General features: G+C 39.0%; 1 protein-coding gene across 1 annotated transcript in view; it reads left to right on the top strand.

Annotated features, from left to right (window-relative positions):
• The window catches only part of SLC9A9 (solute carrier family 9, subfamily A (NHE9, cation proton antiporter 9), member 9), a 652487-nt gene that overhangs the window by 199541 nt on the left and 429436 nt on the right, over nt 1-23510 (top strand). The window contains exon 8 of the mRNA XM_012647423.1: nt 19427-19532. Coding sequence (XP_012502877.1) covers nt 19427-19532 — 106 coding nt within the window. The remainder of the gene's footprint in view (nt 1-19426; nt 19533-23510) is intronic.

Genomic DNA, 23510 nt, shown 5'->3' with positions numbered 1-23510 from the left:
TATGCTTATTTAAAAAATTTTATGTCTAGTCCAATACTTCTGTTTCTGTTTGTTGCTTTTCTCTGTAAATTGTTGTAACCCTCAGTTGTCTAGTTATTTTGTACTGTTTGCTCATGTTCCTTTAGAAATATCAACTATTGAATTAGCGATACATATTGGAGGAGGACATCAAGACCATAGTTATCGTTTTCATTTGCTATCATCCCACTAGCCCAGTGGAGTGACTTTAACCCCTAGGAGACATTAGCTGTGAAGACATTTTTTGCTTATTACAACTGGGGGAATGTACTACTGCCATCTGATGGGTAGAGGGCAGAGATGCTGCTAACCTTTAGTAATGCACTGGACACCCCCCACAACGGATAATTATCTGGCCTAAAATGTCAATAGTGCATTACCGTGGCAAGAAGCTAAGCAATAATTACTTTACGGAAATGCAAGTGAGCCAAAGGGCAGAGCCTAAACAGTTTGTTGTTGTTGTTGTTTTCTAATTTGTCTTTTTACTGCTGTGTGTAGCTGCCCTGTGCTGGAGGCGGCTGGACTTTTCCTATCTCCCTTACCTCTCTTCCACACCTGGCAGCCTTCCTTCTCCCTAGGGATTTCTCATGGCTTTTGTTGTTATCATTATTGTTGGTTAGTTCCTGTTCCATTTTTCTTTATATACTTTCTCTGTCATTGATTCTGGGGAGGAAGGCAGTAGCCTGTGCTAGCTCACCATCTTGGCGATGGGAAGAATGCTTTCATAAAAATGCCACTTTCCCCCAAATTAACATAAAAATGTAATGCAATTTTAATGAAAACTCAACACTTTAAAAATTGAAACCAGATAAAATTATCTTAAAGTTTATAAAAGCCTGAGGAGACCTGCCTAACCAGATACAAGCATATATTTAAAGCCATTATAATCAAATCAATATGGTATTGGCCTAGGAATAAAGAGACCAGTGAAAAAAAGAGGATCCCAAAACCGATTCCAGTAGAGAATTTGACAGAGGTGGCATTTCAGTTCAGTGGGGAAAGGATGGTTTATTTAACAAATGGTACTTGCACAATTGACTGGCTATCCATTAAGAAGATGGCAAAATTAGACACAGCTGTTTACAAAAGTATACTTGGAAGAATTAAAATGTAAATGATAAACTTCTGTAAGAAAATCTATAAATCTGTGTTTATAGATTATGGATATGGAAATTACTCTCAATAAGAATGGAAACCCAGAATCCATAAATAAAGATTATACACATTTGACTATATAAAATAAAATACATTTAAATGGGAAAATATATCATAAACAAAGTCAATAGACAGGCAACACATTGGGAAAAAAATCATTTAATTACAGAGGACCGAGTATTACTATCTCTAATATAGAAAACACTTTTAATGACAACCTGGCAATAAGTAACAGAAACAAGGGCAAAGACTATGAAGGGGCAATTCATAGAAGAACAAATCTACTTGGGCCACAAGTGTAAGAAGTTGTTCAAACTCACAAGAAGTCATGGAAATGTAAAATAAAGTAACAGCATATCATTTTATTCCTAGCAGTTTGGCAACAATTATAACATCAAGTAACAGTCATTCTTGGCAGGGATGCAGGGAAAAGTGGACTCTTACACATTTCTAGTGGACATTTAAATCATTAACAGACTTTTGGAAAGCAATTTGGCAACAGCTATTATAGCTTAAAATACATAACCCCTTCTGACCCAGCAATCTGACTCCTAGGATTCTATTCCACACAAGTAAAAACACTAGTTCTTAAAGATATATGTGCAAGGATATATATCACAACCATTTTTTAAGAGGATAGATTGTAGGACATCTACATAATACCAAGTAGCCATTAAAAAGAATAAATTAGTACTCTTCTGCTTGACTTGAGAGTTTTCCAGGAGCCATTGTTGCTCATGCAAAGTAAGATGCAGAAAAGTACACATAAAATATAATTACATTTTTAAAAGCAATGATCACCCTTATGTATTAACATATAGATAATTAACTCCCATGCCTGTGTTTGTGTGTATATATAACTTGTACATTGAAAAGAAGAGCCCATGAGGTATAGCCATAGACACTGCTTTTTTTTCTCCTACTACTGTGGGGCTATTTCTTTCCCACTTGCTGGATAAGAATCTTTGGTTTGTAAGTTGCAATATATAGACTTAATTCAGTAAGAAACATGTCCAATCCCACGTAGTAATGCAAGTTTTTGTTTCAATTTAAGGTAATACTTTATCCCACCTCTCCCAGTGTGTTGAAGGCAGACTGCCTGCCTTTGGGAAAATAGGTCTGGTTGGAGTCTTCTTTCTTTCTCATATGCCTTGTCTACCCCTTGCTAAATGCAATTTCTGACTTCTACCATGTAGGGGGAAGAGATGAGATAAAGACATTTTTTATTTGATTGATCACAAGCCCCTATCAGAGCAGCTAGACAACCATAGCCTATGAGATTTTTCAAGTGAGAGTCAAAGAGTATTCCACAGTGTCCCCAAATTCCATGGGTTGACATCTTAAGCTGTCTTGATCGCTAAGCAAATTTCGTTTTCATAGGCTTAAAATGAGGGGCAAACACCCGTAGCCCTTTGCATGTAAGGGTATGAGATTTACAACCCACAAGTAGCAAAAGAACTTCCTTCACAAATCCTAACCTCTAGGCTAGGATCTTGAGACCCTTTCACATTGTTAATATGAGTGAGCGGTTCAAAACAGTCTTGTGACTGGTTTTCAGATACGTGCTTTAAAATTGTGCATCTCAATATAGAACATTTTGTCTTTGTTCCTCAGTTTAAACCTCTGATTTAATGTCTGTTACAGATGTGTGTGATTATTAAGATGAGAATTTTAGTATAAAGAGACATTGGTAGGATATATACTAGACTGTAAAATTGGGTTACTTGGGGAGAGGGGAGATAGAAGGTTAGGAGACAAAGAGATGTGGAAAAGAGAAACATACCAAAACGGAAAAGAAGGAAAGACTATTAAAGCAAGCAAGCAAGCAGAGAATATGCACATTATGATCACATTTATGCATTTATGTGGAAGCACACATTTGTAATTGAAAAGGAAAACTTCAAAATTTCATAACAGTGAGCACATTAACAAATCATTTTTTATATCATATTAGTAATTCACCATGAAGTATAATGAGAATATCTGAAAGGAAAATCTTCAAACTCAGTATGATACTGTGCATGCTATAAAGTGAAAAAAAAGGAAAAATTCAATGACTTCACATATTGCATGTAAGTCACACATCTCGGCTTGCTCCGGCAGCTAGTGTGCTAAGAATCCCAAGTGCTTGATGAAACTCTGAGCACTAGATGTTGGCTTTCGTAAGGAGACTGCTGGCTCATGTTAATTGAATTTAGAAAATTTACTGTGGCATTATCTTGTCTGATACCTAAATTAAATGCATGGATGATAATTCATTTATTGAAATTAGAAGCCAAGAGGAACATAGATACAAAGTCAAAGTCTCTGTTCTGCTAATGTAGAGACCAACCAGCCTCTACTTGACATGTGTCATAGCACCATGCAATTTTTATTATTGGGAGTTAGGAGACCTGAGGTCTAGTTCAATTCCTTTTAGTCATACACAGAGCAAATTCCAGCTGGCCACTTAACCTTGCTAAGCCTTATTTCCCTCATATATTCCTAGAGGAACTTCATGACTGCTAAGGTTATTTCCTGCTCTATGTTAGTGGTTCTCCAACTTGAATGTACACTCGGAGAGTTTATTAAAATACAGATTACTGCATTTGACCTCCAGAAATACTGATTCAGTAAGTCTGGGGTTGAGTCCAAGACCCCATTTCTAACAAGAGTCTCATTGATTGCTAATGGTGCTAGTTCAGAGACATGATAAACATAAAAATTGAGTAAAATATTTGCTTTTCTGAGTAAATGTCATGAATTATAGAGAGTGAAGTAGGCTCAGTACTGATGCTTTTAGGCTGAAATAGATGTTGGTTCATGCATTTGTAGGACATGTTTGTAATTTCAAGGGTGGCACGTCTTTTTGGCATAATTACAATAAAGATACATTCCCCCATCATATTTGTCCTCTTCAGAAAATGTGAACTGCAAAAGTCCCAGTTCCAGGGAGCCTGCAGAAGTGTAGAAAGTGCTGCTAGAAAACCTCTGAGACTTCCACCTCTGGGAGTAGTACCCTCCTGAGACGCTACCAGCCCTGCACTCTCTTGGCAGTCTCCCTTGCCCAAATCAGCTTCCCCAGCATGTACTACCGATAATCACAGCTAGGTGTCACACAAATTCTGGGGCGAATTGATCTCAAGGGGAAGTGTGAGCTAGGGCCGGACACCAGCACCTATGTGGGTGAAATCATCTAAGAGAGGTCCCGGGAAATTGTCTGCATAAAAGGAACACAGTTAGGGATGGCTCAAAAACTTTTAATTCCAAGAGGAACTGCCACTAAAAATAAAACAGGCGTGTGATGGGGTAGAAAATTTACCTAAAAATGAGACTGGGATCATTGGTCAAAACATCCTGGATATTGAAAGTGTTCATTAAGTCAAGCTTAGTGTCATGGGTGAATAGAGCATCACAGTTTAGTGCTTTAACTTCTTGGAACCTCATTTTCCACATCCTTAAAAAAGATACTGTCACAACAAAACAAAACAAAACAGAAAGTACCTTCCATTTCTTCACAGAATTGTTGTCAGATCAAATAAAATGCTGTATAGAAAATTATTTGTAAATTGCTAAGTGTTTTAAAATAAATTTTTACTAACAATGAATTCATCTCAGGCACTTTATTGGCTTTTTAGATAACACTATCATAACATTCTTATTTATTTATTCTTGAACATGAAATTTCCAGATATGTCTATCCACTTCCATGGTAAATCCCAAATGTAAATAATCAGATGGTATTTATCCTCATGTGGATTTTCTATTTTTTGTAATATCCACTGTACATTTAAATATGTAAAATTCAGAGTGATTTCTCCATGTTTCCAGATGTTGCTCCTATAGTCATATCAGTCATTACAAAAGGTAGTCATAAAGGCCTTGATACTGTTCTCTGTTTTGGATTATCTAAATTATAGTTCCTCTGATAGAATAATTAAGTATGAGCTCACTGTCCTTTTATTTCTACCCTCCCATTTTTCCCCACCCCATGCTACCTCAACCGTAATTTATAAAGCCAAATTTGGATCTGTATTTGGGTTGGTATTTCACTAATATTTCAAACCAGTTCCCTGCTTCTCTATTTAAATACACCTTTTCTTTGTAATTTGACTGCCAGTTTACACCCTAAGTCACCATCTGTAGCTTATCCCATGTGTTTACAGTCATCATTAACCATAGCCATCCGCTGTCTGAGTACATGGACACAAAATATGGCTTCTTGTCCTGCAGAACTCCCGAGGGTGGGTTCTCCCTGTTCAAATTCTCCAACTTGGCAAAACGTTTATTATTGTCTTCTCGGCATAATCAGATAGCAGCATTGATGAAATGTGCTGCATTGAGTTTTTATCTTTGCTATTATTAACACTTTGAAGAAATAAGGGTCTTCAAAAATGAAAGGCATTTCTATACACTGTACTTGCAAGTCACTATTTTCATTTAACATTAAGTAGTAGGAAAAAAGAGAAGAGCCACCTTTATCCTTTAAAGTTTGCTGCAGTGTAACTATTCCAGAGGCACATGAACTATCTTACCTTTGATCATGTTGATAATCCAAAGACCCTTTCTATTTGGGGTTACTATGGTTACGGCTACACGGGTGATGTGTGAGCTGCACTGCTGTTTTGATAAAAATAGGTATTAACTACCAGTCATAGTGATTCTCGTTTCACAGTAGTTCTTGCAGAAGCACAGCATATTTTTTAAAAAAGGGTGGAGGGGGGAGAAATGCCTTTTCAAAGATGCATGAAGGAACATCTGCATAAATAATGGTGATTGGTCATGTGTATAAAAATATTTTTAATTAAATTCTATTTAATTAAACAGGGCATTTTGCTGAATCCTTCTCTGTTATTTGCACTGAGCTTAGCCTTGAGGAAGATGGCCGATTAACAGACCCAAGAACCTATAATTAAAAGCAGAACTGTTATTTTTGGAGAAAAGCCTCTTCAATAGGAGTGACTTAATTGGGCTGTCTCTCATATTTTTTCATTTGTCATTGAACTCCCCAGTTAAAATCTTGTTGTTTTTTTTTTAAAACAAGGGAAGAATGATTACTAACATTGGAATAATCAGAAGAGTTTTTATTTTTTATTTTTATTTTCCTTCAATGTCTTTGAACATGATATCTTTTCACTGTTGTATTTTAATATTTAATAGTGGTCTTCATTTATTTCTTTTGTTTGGATCATGTCTTCTTTTTAAAATCCTATATATTGTTCTTTTTCACCTTCTGGCCCTCTCTGCCTCTGTATTTCAGAGTTTCAGACTACATTATATTTGTGGTTTTTCATTACTGGTGTTATCAATATTCTACATAAAAATTCAAGAGAAAACTGAATAACTTTCTATTTGCGGACAAAAAAAATTAAGATGTAATTGACAAAGTAGTTCCTTCAGTACCAGGGCTGGCTTAGAGAACAACATTTATTTAATATTTTCTAAACAGCATAGGAAGAGATCAAGATGTTTTATGCCCATATTCTAAAAAAAATAAATCCTCACATATAGTATAAAGTTCATGTTCCTGAATTAATTTGCTCAGTCGTCTATAAAGAAACTTGGGCGAATTTACTTTTAGTACCTAATATTGCATTGGTATTGCTGTGGGAGAACAGAAGCAGTGAGGAAATACTCATATGCTTTCATTGAATTCCAAGGGGGTAAAATCACCTCAGAGGAAGTCAGAGGATATTAGACAGGAGTACTTCTCATTGAAGCCAGCAGGCTTCTAGAGACGCAGACAGACCAGCCATTTTTCCTATGCAATCAGTGTTTCAAACCTGCACACACTGTCATTTAACAGTACTCAACTGTGTTTTCTATGTCGGTCCAATTCCATGTTAAGCGCACTGGGATAGTATCAGTTTCAAAGCCTCTACATAAGCCTGTCTATGGAAGAGCACCATATAAACCCAGATTCTATTCTTGGGAAAATTTACTCAGAAATAAAAACAACAGCTTGAATTGAAATTTTGTGACTCTTTCAAAGGATTCAAATAGCTTCTGAACACAGTATTTCAGTTATTTTCACATTGTTTTCTTGAGTAGAGAAGACCCATTTCTTAGGTGAAATAATTAATGTGCAGAACAATTTTAGGATGATCTCGAGGTTTCACAGCAAGTCAAAGGAAAATAGATATGACATCCAGGACTTGTGTTTCCTTAGATTACTAGACTGTGTTTTTGCAAGACACTAACATCTATGTGATCAAAATATCTTACTTTAGCTAACTTGCAGCCAGCAGAACATTCCTTTCTGCCCATCAAAGCAATGGTTGCACTTGAGGCGATATGTAGAAGCAACCCAGAGCCACTGACTGGCAGCGAATTAAAAGCTCCATCTGAATTTGTCTACCTGGAGAGTATGTTATCTAGTGATAACAGCTATTAACTAAGTGTGTACAAATATATCATCTAATTTGATCATCACCACAGCCAGTTAATTATCTCTATTCCAAGAAACAGAGGCCCAAAAACTTATGTGGTATATTTAAGTTTACAAGGCTCATAAGTGGCAGAGATGGCAGACAAATCACGTCCAATATTCTTTGTCCTACACCATTGCTATTTCTCAAAATAGAACACTGACGTGCCAACCAAGCTTTGGATGAAAATGAAAACCAACAGTCAAGTTCTCATTTTATTGTTGATTTCCTTTAACAAACATTTATGCAGCACCTGCTACGCAGTAGGCACTGTAGGAGTGACTGAGGGAGGGGATGATAAACCAGACTCAGATTCTGCCCTCGATAGGCTCCCAGTCTAAAGAGAAATGTGGATACAACTGGCAGTAAGTTTAAAAGTTAAGGCAGAGGTAGGCCAGGCAGCTTTGCAAACGCAGAGGAAGGGCCCTGTACCACTCTGGTGGGAAGCAGGCTCTGGGAAGGCTTAAGGTCTCCTTCACCTCAAGCCAATATTTTGCCTGATTGAAAAAGATAGGTCAGTTGGAAAGAACAACCAACCGTGTTTCTGTCCTATAAGGGATGGACCTATGAATAGGGCTTTTTATTCCCATCCAGGGCCACAGACAATGGGGCTTGCTCAGCATTAGCAAGGTCTCCCTGGGCTCAGATTCTCTTTAGGGTGTCCTGTCTAGATAATTCCAGGCACCAGGGTCAGAGCAAGGGCATATGCACTTGATACTATGACAGCTCTCCCTTCATTTCCCGCAGAGAAGAGTTAAACTCATGAGCACTTTCCTTACCGCTATTCTACCCACTGCACTTGCTGCCCTGTAACCCTGCAAACCACACCCCTGATCCCAGCACTGCACCAGGGTCTCATCAGCATAATTAGGGAAATATGCATATTCCACATCTAGAGTCCACAGTTTAGCATTTGGAGTCTGAGAGCTATAGAATTTTAGGTATGGAAGGACCTTCAAGGCAATCTTGCTCACCTGCCTCATTTTCAGATGAGAATCTTAAAACTCAGAAAGATAAAGTAAATGTAGTAAATGTACACGTAATGGGAAACAGGTGTTCTTTCCAAATGCAGGAATTCAAGGGGTAATTTGTGAGAAAGGAAGGGAGATTGAGAAGAGTTTTTATCACTTTTCTGCTTGATAATATTTGTTTTCCTCTTTTGAAGTCATTTTGTACTGTTAAAGAGAAAACAAACAAGTGGAAGGTGTTATTCCATTTTATGATGGACAGATCCATTAATGGTTTTGATGATGTGAACAATAAGAATATATACTGACCACTGATTAAGCATTTACAATATGCCAGACACTTTGCATAAGGATTCTACTTAATCATTCCCCAAACACCTGCAAGGAAGGGAATATTTTATCCCAATTTACGAAGGAAGCTTACCTGAAACTTGGTGAGGTTAAGTAACAGGCTCAAGATCACCAAGTTCATTTGCATCACAGCTGGGATCTGAACACAGGTTGGTTTGGCATCAGAGTCAAGTTTCCAACCACTATTTTCCACTTTAGGACACAGTTGTGAATAGCAAGGTCTTGGCACAAAGGTTTTGCTTCAGAAGTTGGAAGCCTACTTATGGAAAGTCAGCTCCACATAACAGAATTGGAGACAATAATAGATGACAACCATCTTTATAAATGCTTCAGGATATTGAAAGTGGATAAAGCAAGACTCCAGGTGTTCTGAAGATGAGATTTCAAGAACACACTGAAAAACCATTTGAAGCAATTCAACAGCTCCGTGGACAGCTGGGAAGCAGCTGTGGTTGACAGACCTCTCTGGCTCACTGCTTTGGGGAACAGAATGGCTCTGTTTAAATGAAAGCAGTACATTCTCAGCAATGCTCAAAGACAGACCTGCAGGATGGAAGTTTTGAAAGTCAGTGTCCAGCCTACATATTCCATTTATGTGTTAAAGAAGATGTTGCACACTGAGGCAAATTGGATTCAGAAATTTCTTAGAGAGTATTTCCTTTCTGTCTGGTTCTTTTTAGGGCTCAGCTAGGTTGATGAGGTCAAAACCATGGAAGAGTGAGGCAACTAGGGATTAAATTTTAGGATGCACTCACTCTCAGGGTTGTGTTAGTGCAGAAGCAGCACTTTTACAACCCTGAAGCTGAGTGTTTCCTTAAGGGTAAGGTGCCTAGGCTGGGAGAGTACCCACTAGTCCCAGATTGGGATTGGGTCCTCTTGCTCCACAAAGGCTCACAGAAGCCCCTGGGGTTAGGATTTTTCAAAAAGCAACTCTCTTTTTTTAGAACATGGCTGAGAAAGGACAGGGATTGACTTTTTATCTGGGTGCTACAGATAAGAAACATTGTATTGTTCAATGTATTATTTTGAACTATACTGGAAATAGCTTTTTGTACTATTTCAGGTCAGTGAGTGGGCAAAGAAATGACTGATCACAGTGGCATAATGCAAGAGAGGCAGGAGCTGCTCTGATCCTCAAGGAGTTAACCACATGAATGATTCTTCGGAGATTCATTCACTCATTCATTCAATAAGCAGAATCAACGTCCCACTGCTTGCTAGAAACTATCAAAGGCGTTGACAAATATACAGATAAACAAACTGACACCAGTGATAACCAACTTTTTATCCAAGAGGACCAATTCAAAGAAAAGTTAAAGTGTTTGCAGGCTATTTCTTGGGACATTGTTTTTAAAACTTCTGCTTTCATATAAGAAAATGCATTTATCTACAATTGAACTTCTATATTCTTATACTATTTTCCAGTCCAGAAAGGATTACTACAGAAGGCTAAAATTTCAGAAATGACAAAGCTAGTTTACACTGCAGTATCTGATATAATGTAACACTTCTGGAACTGGTTTCTTTTTCTCTCCTTACTTGAACTTATAAACTACTGAACTGTAAAGAGTGGTTTGCCTCTTAATATTATATAGTCTAAAGCAAGAAAATTTTCAATTGCAAGTAAGATAAATCACAACTTTTTAAAAAATACAAAAATCTGGGCTGATTGTGATGTCATTCCTTGAGATAGGTAATTCAAGAGCAAGAGTGGTAGATTTTCTATGGCTGGTTGTGGGTAGGGAATATGTAGAACATCCATACCCAGTGGATCCATCCATCCATACTGCAATGCTTAGTAAGTATTTGTTCAGATGGAACAATTCCAAGTGGAGATGTCTTTGCAGTGGCTGGATATGGGAGTCTGTAGCTGAAGAAGAGTAAGAGATGGGCCGGAGATTGACATTGCTGGGTGTGTATGGCATTGCTCAGGGAGAGTTTGTAGGCTGAGATGAGAACTGAGGATGTTTTCCTGGGCAACATTTGTATTAAAGGGATAAGTCTACAAAGGAGAGAGAGAGAGAAAGAAAGCAAGCAAGCCCTGGAGGGGTTGAAGAAAAAACATGAGAGGCTGGTCTCCCCAAAACAAAGGAAGAGAGCACTTGCAGAGACAGGAAGGGTCCACAGTGTCATGTCACATAGAGAACCAAGCAGTATGGATGCCTGGGGACAAGTCCTGAGAAGGGCCAGGTCCTCACAGATAGCATCCGGGGCCTCCTAAAAGAGACTCTGAGTTCCACGCTTTATGTTAAGTTTTGCTGATTTTATAAATGATTTTATGTTCTTTCCGATTCTAAAAATAGTGCACATTTATTGTAGAAAATTTAGAAAATACAAAAAAAATCAAAGAAAATTAAAATAACCATTGTTTGCTTCTGCCTGAGAGCTGCTTTATAATTTCTGGCTTGCTCTCCTCAGACTTGGCTTGCCCGGTCTGTTAACTTTCCATCCTGGTGTGGACTTCGTCATTCCCATCTCAAGCACCAATTCTTCACGGTGACTGCCCACAATAGTATAGCCCAGCTAGGATAAACACTGGAAAATACAGTGAATTGATGAGCTATCAAATGATGCATTCTGAGTAAATGAGTGATCTGTTGTGTGTGACAGTGGCACCATGAGGGACAACACAAGCATAATTACATCAGTGCAGAGGACCCCACAGGCACACAAAACTGAAAACCCACAGCCTTCTCATTGGTCCAGGCTTTTCCATGCTAAGCATCATCTAAAACATGAATTTGTTTAAGTGATGTCTTTTCTGCCCATAGAGGGGTAGCGGCAGGGAAGGCTGTGCTGCAGCTAAAAATAAGGGGACACTCGCCACATCCCCACTCAGTAACTCGTACTGAAAAGTCAAATGTCTGGGAGCTCAGCCTGCCCACCATTCTGTAGTTTCTATTGCGAGAGGGGAACAGGATATATTAGTTTGCTAGAACTATCATAATAAATTCCACAAATACAAAAGCTTAACACAGCACAAATGTATTATCTCATAGTTCTGTAGGTCAGAAGACCAGGTTTGCTCAAGTGGGTTCTTTGCTGTGAATATTTCTCACAAGGCCAAAATCTAGGTGTTGACTGGCGGGACTCTAACCAGGAAGCTCCGGGAAGAATCTGCATACAAGTTCATTCAGGTCGTTCGCACAATGCAGTTCCTTGCAGCTTGTAGGACTGAGGTCTCCGTTTCCTTGCTGGCTGAAAGTTGGGGTCAACCTTAGGTCCTAGAGGCCTGTCTCTCTGGCCCTTGCAGGTGAACCCCTACATCTCAAAGCCAGAAATGGTGTGTGCGACCCTTCTTACAGCTCGAATCTTCCCAACTTCCCATTTTTTCACATCTCTTTAGCTGCATCCCTCTGACTCAAGCCTAAGAAATTTCTCTGCTTTTAAGAGGTCATGTGATTAAGTTGGACCTGCCCTGATAATCTAATATAATATGCCTATTTTAAGGTCCATAATCCTAATTACGTCTGCAATGTCCTTTTTGCTACATAAAGTAACATATTCCTATGTTCCAAAGATTAGTGCATGGACATCTTTGGCGGGGGTGCATTATTCAGCTTACCACACAGGGTCATCGCAGGGATGACTAGATTCGTGATATGACCCTGCTCTTCCTGTCTTTTTTCCTTTTTTCCTTCCTTTTGCACAGGCCTAGTGTTGACTCTTCTTAATAGTACTCTTGTTTACCCCTGGAAGCTTTGCTAGTCTGTTTAGAGAGCAGGAATATTCACCTTCCATTTTGAAACAGTTCTGTGATGTCCCTCAGGGTCCTAATGCGCAGGTTGGGAACAAGACATTTACTTATTTCATATCTTTTTGTAGTCATAGAAAAAATTATTTGTGAAGCCTCCTTACTTTATGTGTACCATGATTATGATTAACACAATTGTCTTTTGAACTTGTCTTTCCCTAACAATAGTTACAGGTAATGGGGCCACAGTGATATTTTTACCTCCAAGTGTTGATTTTTTGGTGATTCATCCTAACTTTAGCTGCTTTTTTGGCTTCATGGGGCTTTTATGTTAAAATTCATTTTATGATTTGTAGGTAAACCCTTGCCCACCAGTTTCATTTTTAAAGTGGCAAAATCCTGATTGGAGAATGCTTGTATGAAGGGGTGAGTCAGCTCCACTCAGATATTGGACATAGCACACAGATTCCCCATTAAACTGCACCATGGCTCATTAAACCCCATTGGTGAGAAAATTGGGTCTTTGTTAAATGTTTATGTTCTTTGCTAATGTTAAATTTAGAATATTCCTGTTGTAGGTACCTTTGGGAAAAATTTTAAAGCACTAAGTAAAACTGCCAGTAGATTTCAGTTCTTAAGTTCCCAGATATAAGACCTGGAAAAACATTCCCTGCCTGGATTTATTTTCAGGTTTCTCTCTTCCCAGGCTTTATATAGCTGACTTTTCTTTTCTTAATGCCATATCTCATGACCTTCTGATTACTTTTTTCTACTCTCAGTGACTGCGAGGGACTGTGTTTCTGGTTTTTAAGCAAAAGAGGAAATAGGCTATTCTGGAATACGGTGGCTGCATGCTTGGAGTCCAGGAAAGGATGTGTGTTTGTCAATGTTTTTGTTATGCACCCATATAATGAAGGAACAGTCTCTGCCCACAAAGCACTTATATTTCAAAAAAAGATTTAAACAAATACAAATACCAATGACAGAAATGTGATTCTAGAAATGTGCTAGTGGAGTTAATGTAAAAAGAATGATTTTCTTCATTTAAAAGTCATTAGAAATGTTCCACAGGTATGCTGAAAAAAAAATCAGCTGGTTATTGCATGGCAAAAGGCATTAAGATCTCAGGAGCCTTTCTCAACAAGAGAATTAAGCTCTACAGAAAATGATTTGAGGGACTGTTTTCTCATTTCTCTCAAGGATAATGCTTAGCTTAGTATCACTCTCTCTGGGTAGAAAATAAGTTAATTTATTACATACAACAAATGCCTTAGGACAGTGGTTCTCAAGCTTTTTCGTATGAAAACACTTTTCAACTTGTCAAAATTAGGAATAATTCCAAAGAGTTTTTGTTTACATGTGTTATATCTATTAATATTTACCATATTAGAAAGTAAAACAAATTCTAAAGCATATTTTTATTGATTTATTGAAATAACCATAAAGCATTTACATGTTAATATAAATAATATATTTTTACAAAAAATAAATTCATTTTTCAAAACAAACAGAAAATTAGTGAGAATAGTAGCATTTTTTTACAGTTTTGAAAAGCTCTTTAATATGTGTACAGTAGAAGATAGCTGGATTCTCACATCTGCTTCTGCATTCAATTTGTTGTGCTAATATACATCATGTAGCCTTTGGAAAATTCCACTGTACACTCATGAAAGAATTAAAATAAAAAATGCAAATAACATTTTCATATTATTGTGAAAATGGTTTTGACCTTGAGGATCTTCCTAGATAGGTTTCAGGGTCTCCCAGGTCCCTGGGCCACACTTTGAAACCATTGCCTTGGGGCATGACTGCTTGTCTCTCCCAAGGAACCCTGTTTGAGAAGGACTGCAATAGTGTGCTTGCTTATATTTTCTCCACTAGTAATTCAGGTACAAAAATGATATCTCATATTGACAAGCAAAACAAATTGCCATGTTTTAGGGCTAAATCATTCATGATGGTATGTATAACTTTTAATTTAGAATGACCTCAACGAAGTAACATCTACTGATTAGCTTCTATAATAGATCTGGCATTGTTTCTCTGACCTAGTTCAGAGGGTTAGGTTTTTTAGTTGCATTTCTAGGATTACGATTGGCAGAGCTTGACTGGCAAATCGAATCTATGCACTGATTCTGCTGCCAAGTCTTCACTGAGAAGGTATAGGCTCAAAACAATTCCAGTATTCCAGCCCATACCTGGATACCGCAACATTTTTGGAAGCCTCTCCTTAACTACATACAGTATTTCAGGAAAGTGGGAAAAGTTACAGGAGAATTTCTTCCTCCATTCTCCCTTTGAGAAAAAGAAGATACATTTCACAATAATCATTTTCAGAAATGGAAAAATGCTACCTCATTTATGGGAATAACAAGGTTCTCCTCCTGTCAGGCCTGACATGGATTCAGCTGCAGACGCCTGAGACATTTTTGATTCTCCCTGTGTCACGGACAAGTATCATACACACTGATTTGCACAGGAAACCACGGAGAACACTCTCCAGGAAAGCCAGCACTTTGACAAGGCTGAGTGACAGCTCAGAATGACAGGGGTAGGAACTATTGTATTTTGTTGTCCTTCAACCCAGGCACGTTGTACGCTAGGTTACTGAGAGCTGCGACATTAAAAAATATCACTTGAAATTTAAATTCCTTATAAAACACTAAGAAAATATGGGTCAGAGAGCTGCTAATGAAGATTCTAGGGAAGAGGCTGTCACTAAATCACCCTAAAGACTTAGAAGTTACTGAAAGAGAATGAAGAAAGTGGTCAGTTGAAGAGATGACAGTTTTAAAAAAAGGGAAACATCTTTTAAGAGTCAACACATTGAAATACGGATGGGATCAGGCAGTTATTGTCTGTTTTTAGCTTTTTTTTTTAATCTCCAGGTATGGTTATTATTTTTGAGATGAGAAAGATTAATTTTGATGTTATAATAGGGTTGTTGTAGGGGACAAGATTCTTGATATGATGAAGAAATTAATCAAAATATATTATTTTAATGTTAGGGTTTCTTTTGCAGACTGACAATTATCCTATATTTGACCTTAACAGTTCATCGGGAAACTTGAATTCATCCCCCCTCCCCTACCCGCAGATGATCTGCACATTTCCCACCTCCCTCTACCCTCTAACTGGGGCATGGCTCCCCTGACTCTGGGCAGGTGATCTGGCTTTACTGAGAAGACACACTCCCCTTCTGCCCTCGGTTGTCCTCCGCCTTCTCCAGACCTTGCTCGGGCAGTGTTCTCTTCTTTTTTCTCTGTCTTCAACCTCTCTTTCCTCTGGCTTATTCTGCTCAACCTGTAAATCAGATGTCTATAAAAAATCCTCTCTCAGCTTTATACCTCATAGGCTATGGCTTTTCCTCTCTCCATCCATGATGCCAGCTCCTCATTAGAGCAGGGTACACTGCTGACTCCCCACTCGTTCCCCACATAGCCCCTTGCTATTTAAACTGTTGAAGCTGCCTCTTCAAAGATACTTGAGGAATCAGTGGCCTTTCTCAATTATCATACTCCTACACTACCCTGACCCTTAGAGGCAGGTGTGTGTGTGTGTGTGTGTGTTCATCTATTTGACTATAAGATCATACAGGTTTGTATCCCTTATTACCAATTTGAGCGACAAAGTGGACTTTTCTCTGGCTAAGATGTCAGGTAGGAAGAGGGTGTGTAGAGGAGAAGGAACTGCAAGCCTCAAGTGAAGCATGGAAACCTGCCCCTAAAGGATGAATGTAACTAAAGTAGGATAATGGCAAAAATAACCAAATCCCCTGATAAATATCACAGGTTTAAGAAATCAGATTGTGTCTTCTATCTTTCCTATCCACATAGTGTCTAGAATGTTCTTTTTGTATAGTCGCAAGAAGATTCATCTAAATGGGCGCTGCCTTTGAGCCCAGCCTCAGGCTGGGGTTGTCCTTTCAAAGCTAGCAAGGTGTGAGCAGAACTGGTTTGAGCATGTCCACAGCTGTCCCAAAGACTCTCTCCTGGGCAGGTGCCGCGAAGAGTCTTGGACATTGTGTGTGTGAGATTGAGCCCTAGTAGTGAGCTAATTAAATGAGTTTTTTAAAAGCTCCAAGCTCAGCAGCAGAGTGGGTGGCTAATTTCCTGACTCACCTATTCGACTCATTTGTGGTCCCAGCAAAATACTCCCTTTTGTAGGACACACTGCTTGGCTTTATTTCAAAGCTGTTCCATTTCTTCACAGAGTAGATAGGAATGCACAAAGCAATAGCTTTCTCTTTTGTGTAGGATATCATTTATGAAATGGAGTTCAGTTCTTTGTTCAAAAGGAATCATGGGAATGTCAGAGCAGTTCTGAACAAAACTGGATATTCAATTAAAAGCCTTTCCTCTCAAAGGCTCAAAGTTCTCATTGGAAAAATACCAAGGGCAGAGTGGACTCCCTAGATGTGGAAAGGAACTCAGGGCCTTCCATCCCTATTTATGAGCCTAGGAAACCCCAGGAATGGAGATGAGCTGCAAGTCATTTTCAGAGCTTGACAATACAAATAGCAGCTACCGAGACAAAGATCAACAACAGAGCTGCCATGATAGAATTTTTTAGTAAAGAATAACTTCAGTTTTATTCAACAAGATCCAAACAAAAGGAAAATGTTGTTAACTAAACCCCCCAGTTGGAACATCTTTGTTTTGTTTAGATGCAGGGTATTGACTCTATCCAAAAAGGAGAAAGAGATTACTTAGCAGAAGTGCTTGTTCACCCCCCTCCCAGCACCTGCAAAGGCTAAGGGTTGTGGCAGATGTGAACAGCTACATGCAAGTAGAGAGCAGATCTCTGCCATTTCACCTGTTATGATTAATATAGGACCTATTTAGCTAGAATGAGGAAATCGATACCATGCCTTAGTGGGCATAGTGGGATCTGGCCAATTGTCATGTCAATTGATGACATTTCATTTCTTCTTTTGTTTTCTTCTTTTTTTCTTTTGGATTGTTGCAGAAGCTTATTTTTAAAAAATTATTTTATTGACAAATAAAATTTATGTATATATATTTATGGCGTACGACATGATGTTTTGAAATATGTATACCTTGCGGAATAGCTAAATTAAGCTAATTAACAAATGCATTACCCCATATGCTTATCATTTATTTGTAATGAGAGCACTTAAAATCTACCCTCTCAGCAATTTTCAAGTGTATGATACATTGTTATTAAACATGGTCACATGACATACAACGGGTGGAAATCCAGAGTCCTTCCTTGCTCTCTCTCAGGCTCCAAGACCCACCAATTCTCCACCCCAGATAGCTCGAGGGTGTTGTCTCCTCTGCTCTGTCCTCACCAACATTAACTATGTGGCAGCACTGTGTGACAGCTCGTGAAGTGCAAAGCCCTGTGGCCACTGCTCTCCTAGAACCCTGGGCGGGGGATGCGTAGGGCAAAGCAGGACACGCAGGAGTCTGGAGGCCTTATCCTGGCCTCTCCCTGTCCTGGTACAACCCCTCTCTAGCTGGAATTAGTGGGAAAGCCTCCAGCCCTGTGTCCATTCTGCCCTTTGCCTGGATGCCCGTGCTTTGTTTCCAAAGTTCAAATCAGACTGCATCATCTCTCTTATTAAAACCCTGCCTTGACTTCCTATTGTGACAGGACAAGCTTCTGTCAGAACTTTCAAACTCAGCTACTTCTCTTTCTTTTTTTTCCCATAGCACTCTTTCTTATAACATAGTTACTAGCCTCACTGTCCATGAAATAGGAAAGGAAAGAACAGAATTAAAATACCTACTCTGCCTTAAAAATTTACTATCAGTATCATTTTCAACCACTCTCTTTCCCCCTTGGCAATCAATTCAATGGATCATTTTCCTAATAATTGCTATTCACACTTTGCATAGCTGTCAAATATCAAGGCACTGAATAGTTTTGATGAGCATAGATAGTGTGTGATTATTCACTGTCCTGATCTACTCAGAGGCCCAATGCAAGTACATGGCATACTTGTAACCCTGCAGCAGGCCACCAGAAACAAGTCCTTAGGTCCTGCTCTTAGGAGCATCGAGTCCATCTTTATAGACGACTGTGATCTCAGGAGCGAATGAGAGCTAGGTTTGGTTACCTCTCCCTTCACAGGAGTAGGCCACTACAACAGCCTTTGTTTATTCTTTCACTCATTTTCTTAGTCATTCATGCATCGAGCAGTTGTGGAGTTTGGTAAATATCATGCGTTACAAAGATGGGTCCCATCCCCAGGGAGCTCAGTCCCTTCTGTGATCAGTTCTATGATTTCATCCGAATGCTGGAATCCATAAAGGAGTGAGGCAGATCTCTGCTGAAGATGTTGAAAGGTTGGGAGGGGAACACTTGAGAGGTTCTGAAAGACTGAAAAAAGGGGTCTTTGGTAACAAGAAGTGTGTGTGTGTCTGTATATTTAAGGAATGGGGGGATGGTAGCAGGTGGGTAAAATGGAATTTCGTTCCTGGTAGAGGGAATCAAAATGCAAAGTAGTTAAGAAATTACATGGTGTGTTTGGGAAATTATGGCAAGTTCAGTATGGTTTGAGGGAGGCAGCAAAGGGTAGGCCAGGGGTGCAAGGGGATGTTGCTGGAAGACAAACAGGGTATAGGTTGCAGAGCACTTGTACCAAAGAGCTCAAATTTCCTCTGTAAGCAGTGATGAGCCCAAAAAATCTCTAAGCAGGGGAGTGACATGATCAGACATTTTTGAATAAAGCTTTGATGTTAGAGTATAGAGGACAGATTGAGAGCATCAGCATTTAATGAATGCTTCTTACAGGTGACCACAGCCAAGGAAAACTCCATGCCTGTGTCCCAGCTAACTCCACATATTTGTGTGTGTCTTCCCAGTGACGGTGCTGGCTATTTTCCATGAACTGCACGTCGACCCTGACCTGTACACACTCTTGTTTGGGGAGAGTGTGCTGAACGATGCAGTGGCCATAGTCCTTACATAGTAAGTACCAGAACTTGGCCTATGTTTCTTTAACTATGTGACATATGCTTTCACTTGGAGATAATTTCTTATGGCTTTAATAGTATCATTTCTCTTATGCCATAGAGATACAGGCGATTTCTAGCTTTTAAAGAATTGTTATCACAGAAAATCTCCAATAATGGGCACAATTCATTAGGCATCTAATTTCTAATACTATTAATGGGTTTCACATTTCTAGCTTATTACAAGGTACTACCCAGAGGGTAACATTTTTTTTTTCCTTAGTGCATATATTTAGCTGATTCACTTAGGGTTCCTAAAATGCACATAAATGAGCTTTGTTCATTTCAAATCAGTATCATTTAATTTTTTTCCTTATACAAGTCACTCTCCAGATAATAGACTCATAGAAACCCTTGTATTTATAGTGAGTTTGGCAGATTGGAGCTAAAACTTGAGGGTCAGAACACTCTTTTTATTTCTCAATGGAAACGTAAAGCTGTATAGAAATGCACACATCTTTAAATCATCGCATGACAAATAAAACTGATGGAGCTTCAGCTAAGAGCCAATGTAATTTCCCTTTGTGCTGAGAGGATTTTCTTTTTGGGATGAGAGCCAGTGCTCTTTTCTCACCTCTTCTTTAGACACTTACCATTTATATTTAATAAACGCCACTTTGGTGACTATGTCAGAGGTCTCTTCTTGGTTTTAGAATAAGACCAACATTTGGGCAACTGTCAGATATCCCAAAGGAAAGTAGATATCTGATAATTAAATGTGACAAAAGGATTCTATTCTGAGTGTTAATTACTTGAAATGCAGTTGAAAATGTACTGTGAAGTAACAAAGGATTTTTAAAAGTCAGATCTCACAGAAGGGAGTAGGAAACCACAGAGCTGCACTACTCTTTTTCATTTCTTTCTGCCAGTTGACATTTCTTAAGGCTGCTACCCCAAAGTTGTCACTGAATTCGGCAACTTTCAAGTGTGAGTCTCTGAATACTCCTATGTTTCACCTGGCCATAGAGAAGTGCCTTTCCTGCATTAAAAGAAAATATCAGTGAGTGCAAATTAAAAGCAAAAGCCACGGGTGGATTCACAAAAGCTAAAGGAGGCTTTAAAAGAAACACCAAGAACAATTAATTAGGACTTCAGGAATTCCTGCCCAAGAAATACTAGCATTAAAGGAACATTTGGAGTAAAAATTTTAAGAAATCTGCTGATTCCCTCACTTTTCCTTCCTGAGTTGCCAAGTTGTAAAAGGCCAAGCAAAGCAAAACCACTAAAGCGCAAATGAGCTTGGGAAAGAATCGTGCAGCTACAACCAGGAAAAGTTTGGCCTTTCTGCTTTCAGCACCACCATTCATATAGTTTTCCATTAAAATGAAGACTCTAAGGATGAATGTTCACGCCACTGAACATAAGGCTGGGGAACATTTGCAACAGGCTATTCAGTGTTTCCTCGGGTCAATACGTAATTATTACTAGGAGTGCCTTTCCTACCCTTCTACCCATATCTTAATAATGTCTTACTAATAAGATGTGTTTCGTGCCATGGCGAGATCTCTTCCTTTCTAGAAATGAGACATTAGCCATTCTAAGTGAAATCTTGTTGTGCTCCCAGCTTTGGCAATTTTGGTATTGGATAGAGTGACCCCAATGACTTCCAATTTAAAATAAAGATAATCCTAAGTAAGAACATCTGACTTCCAAGAGTCCACACATTCAAATTTACAGGCTCTTTCTTCCACCTGGTGCATTCGGACCCCACGATCCCCTTCCAGGGCTCTCCTGAGTGGCATGCACCTATGATGTCCTGGGTCTGGACTGCCCACCAGCACTGTCTGGTGCTAACCACTTGCTCCCTCTTGCACAGTTTTCCACGTACTGCTCTCTTCACTTATTCTCACTTGTTCACTTGCTTTTCTTAAACTTAGCTTACGGCACACACAATAATCTCTTTACATATCTACTGACACACGCGTATTTCCTCTCTTTGTGGTATCCCATCTCCACTCTCCCTCTTCCAACCACTTTCTAGTTCCCTTTGGAAAGCCCTATTTAAATGTCATTTGAAGGTTTTCCATGACTTTCAGACTAAAAGTTCAGACATTTGTCTGTCCACTTCTCTTTCTCTTCACACTAAATCATGTATGGCATCCTGACACAACTCTCTGGGGCAGTGCCTCCGTGCCTTTGCACAAACTTACTTCACACCTCCTGGGTTGCCCTCCCAGCTTCTGGTTCTGCCTAATGGAGTCTTTCAACTGGTCTTTCACCAGGAATTGCCAGCACTCAGGCTGAGTTGCTATTCCACCCCTGTAAATACTTCCGTCAATTCCCTTCCAGCAGAGCATTGGGTTTACATGTATATTTGCCTTTCTAGATAGTAACTTCTGAAAGCAGAGTCTATGCACTTGAAGTGTGGATTCAAAGAACAGATGGAAACCTCTTTTGTATTTTCCCTTTCTTAGTTCCATCTTTGTGTGGTTTTGAAGTTTAAGAATAGTGATAGAGCAATTCTTATAACATGGAAAGAAAAGTTATACATTTTGATGTGAAATTAGGTATAATAAAGCAGGGGTCCCCAACCTATGGTGAGTTGTATAATTATTTCATTATATATTACAATTTAATAATAATAGAAATAAAGTGCACAATAAATGGAATGCACTTGAATCATCCTGAAACCATCCCCCCTCTCTCCGTGGAAAAATTGTCTTCCATGAAAACGGTCCCTGTTGCCAAAAAGGTTGGGGACCGCTGTAATAACCCAAATCATCGATGCCTATGGCCCTTGGCCAAGCCTCCAGAGCCCCTTTGGAAAGACCCCACACTTTCATTTACCTTCCCACGTTCTGCCAGCAGATCTCCTTTCTTAAGAACCATCCTCTTCAGTTTTTATATTTTTACATTTTTAATTGTTAGTATTGTGGCAATACTGTGCTCTAGTATTTAAATATTTAGCCACATGTTAGATTAAAGTAGCTTTTCTTTGCTAGTCTAAGAAGCAAATGATTAAGTATAATACTGTTTCTTAGGTAAAATGCGCTCCAAATTTCAGACAACTAAGATAATTGAATGTGGTGACCAGGTGAGGTGCTATATCATGTCCCCATGGTTTAAAAGGATCCAGAATTGTGTGTCCTAAAATAAAAGTAACTTTATTTAACATGAAGGTTTTCAAACTAGCTTGTCTTCTGACCCATATTGTTATTTCAAGTATATAGGGAATGTCATGCCCAAACATGTATGCATACTGGCTCAGGAATGAATTTCAATGATGGATTTGCATTTCTAATGGTTGTTTAATAGGCTATAAAGGAAGACAAAAGATATATTGAAGAGGTCTCAAGGGATGTGTGTTTTTCCATCCTGAACAAAGACATCAATTTCAGAGGCAGCATGGTAGACTAGAAAGAAGCCTAGATTAGAATTCAAAAGATCTGGTGTCAAGATTCCCACTAATTAACTGTGCAATTATTACAGTTGACAAGAAACCAACCCAAACTAGGGTAAACAAAAAGGGATTCTGTGTTAGCTGATTTGTCTGAACAATAGGAATTGAAATGGCCCAGGGAAGAATCCAGTGAAATAAGCAGGACTCTTTCTTTCTTCACTCTACTTCTTCATGGTCAGCTTGGTCAGCTTCCTCCTCTGGTCACATGATGCCTGCCAGCATTTCCCAGGACTGTCTCCAGAGTAAACCAAGAATCTTTGTCCCACCATCCCCAGCCTAAATCTTACTACACGTTATAGATTCTGATGCAGTTTCGGACCTACTTAGAACTAATCCCTGTGGCCGGGGGAATGTGCTGCACTTACTGTCTCTGTCTAAGTTACATGCTCACTAGTTCCACGGTATAATCAGCTTCACTTGGAAGCCCATGACCTGAGACTCAGGGAAGGTGGAATTATTGCTCAGGTAATATTGCCATGATAAGGGAAAAGTGGATGCTGGATAGAAACACAACAAAATAAAACATGGATGACC

Source organism: Propithecus coquereli, unplaced genomic scaffold, assembly GCF_000956105.1.
Source record: "Propithecus coquereli isolate 6110/MARCELLA unplaced genomic scaffold, Pcoq_1.0 Scaffold268, whole genome shotgun sequence".
Classification (NCBI taxonomy): domain Eukaryota; kingdom Metazoa; phylum Chordata; class Mammalia; order Primates; family Indriidae; genus Propithecus; species Propithecus coquereli.
This window is presented reverse-complemented; position numbering and strand designations above follow the sequence as displayed.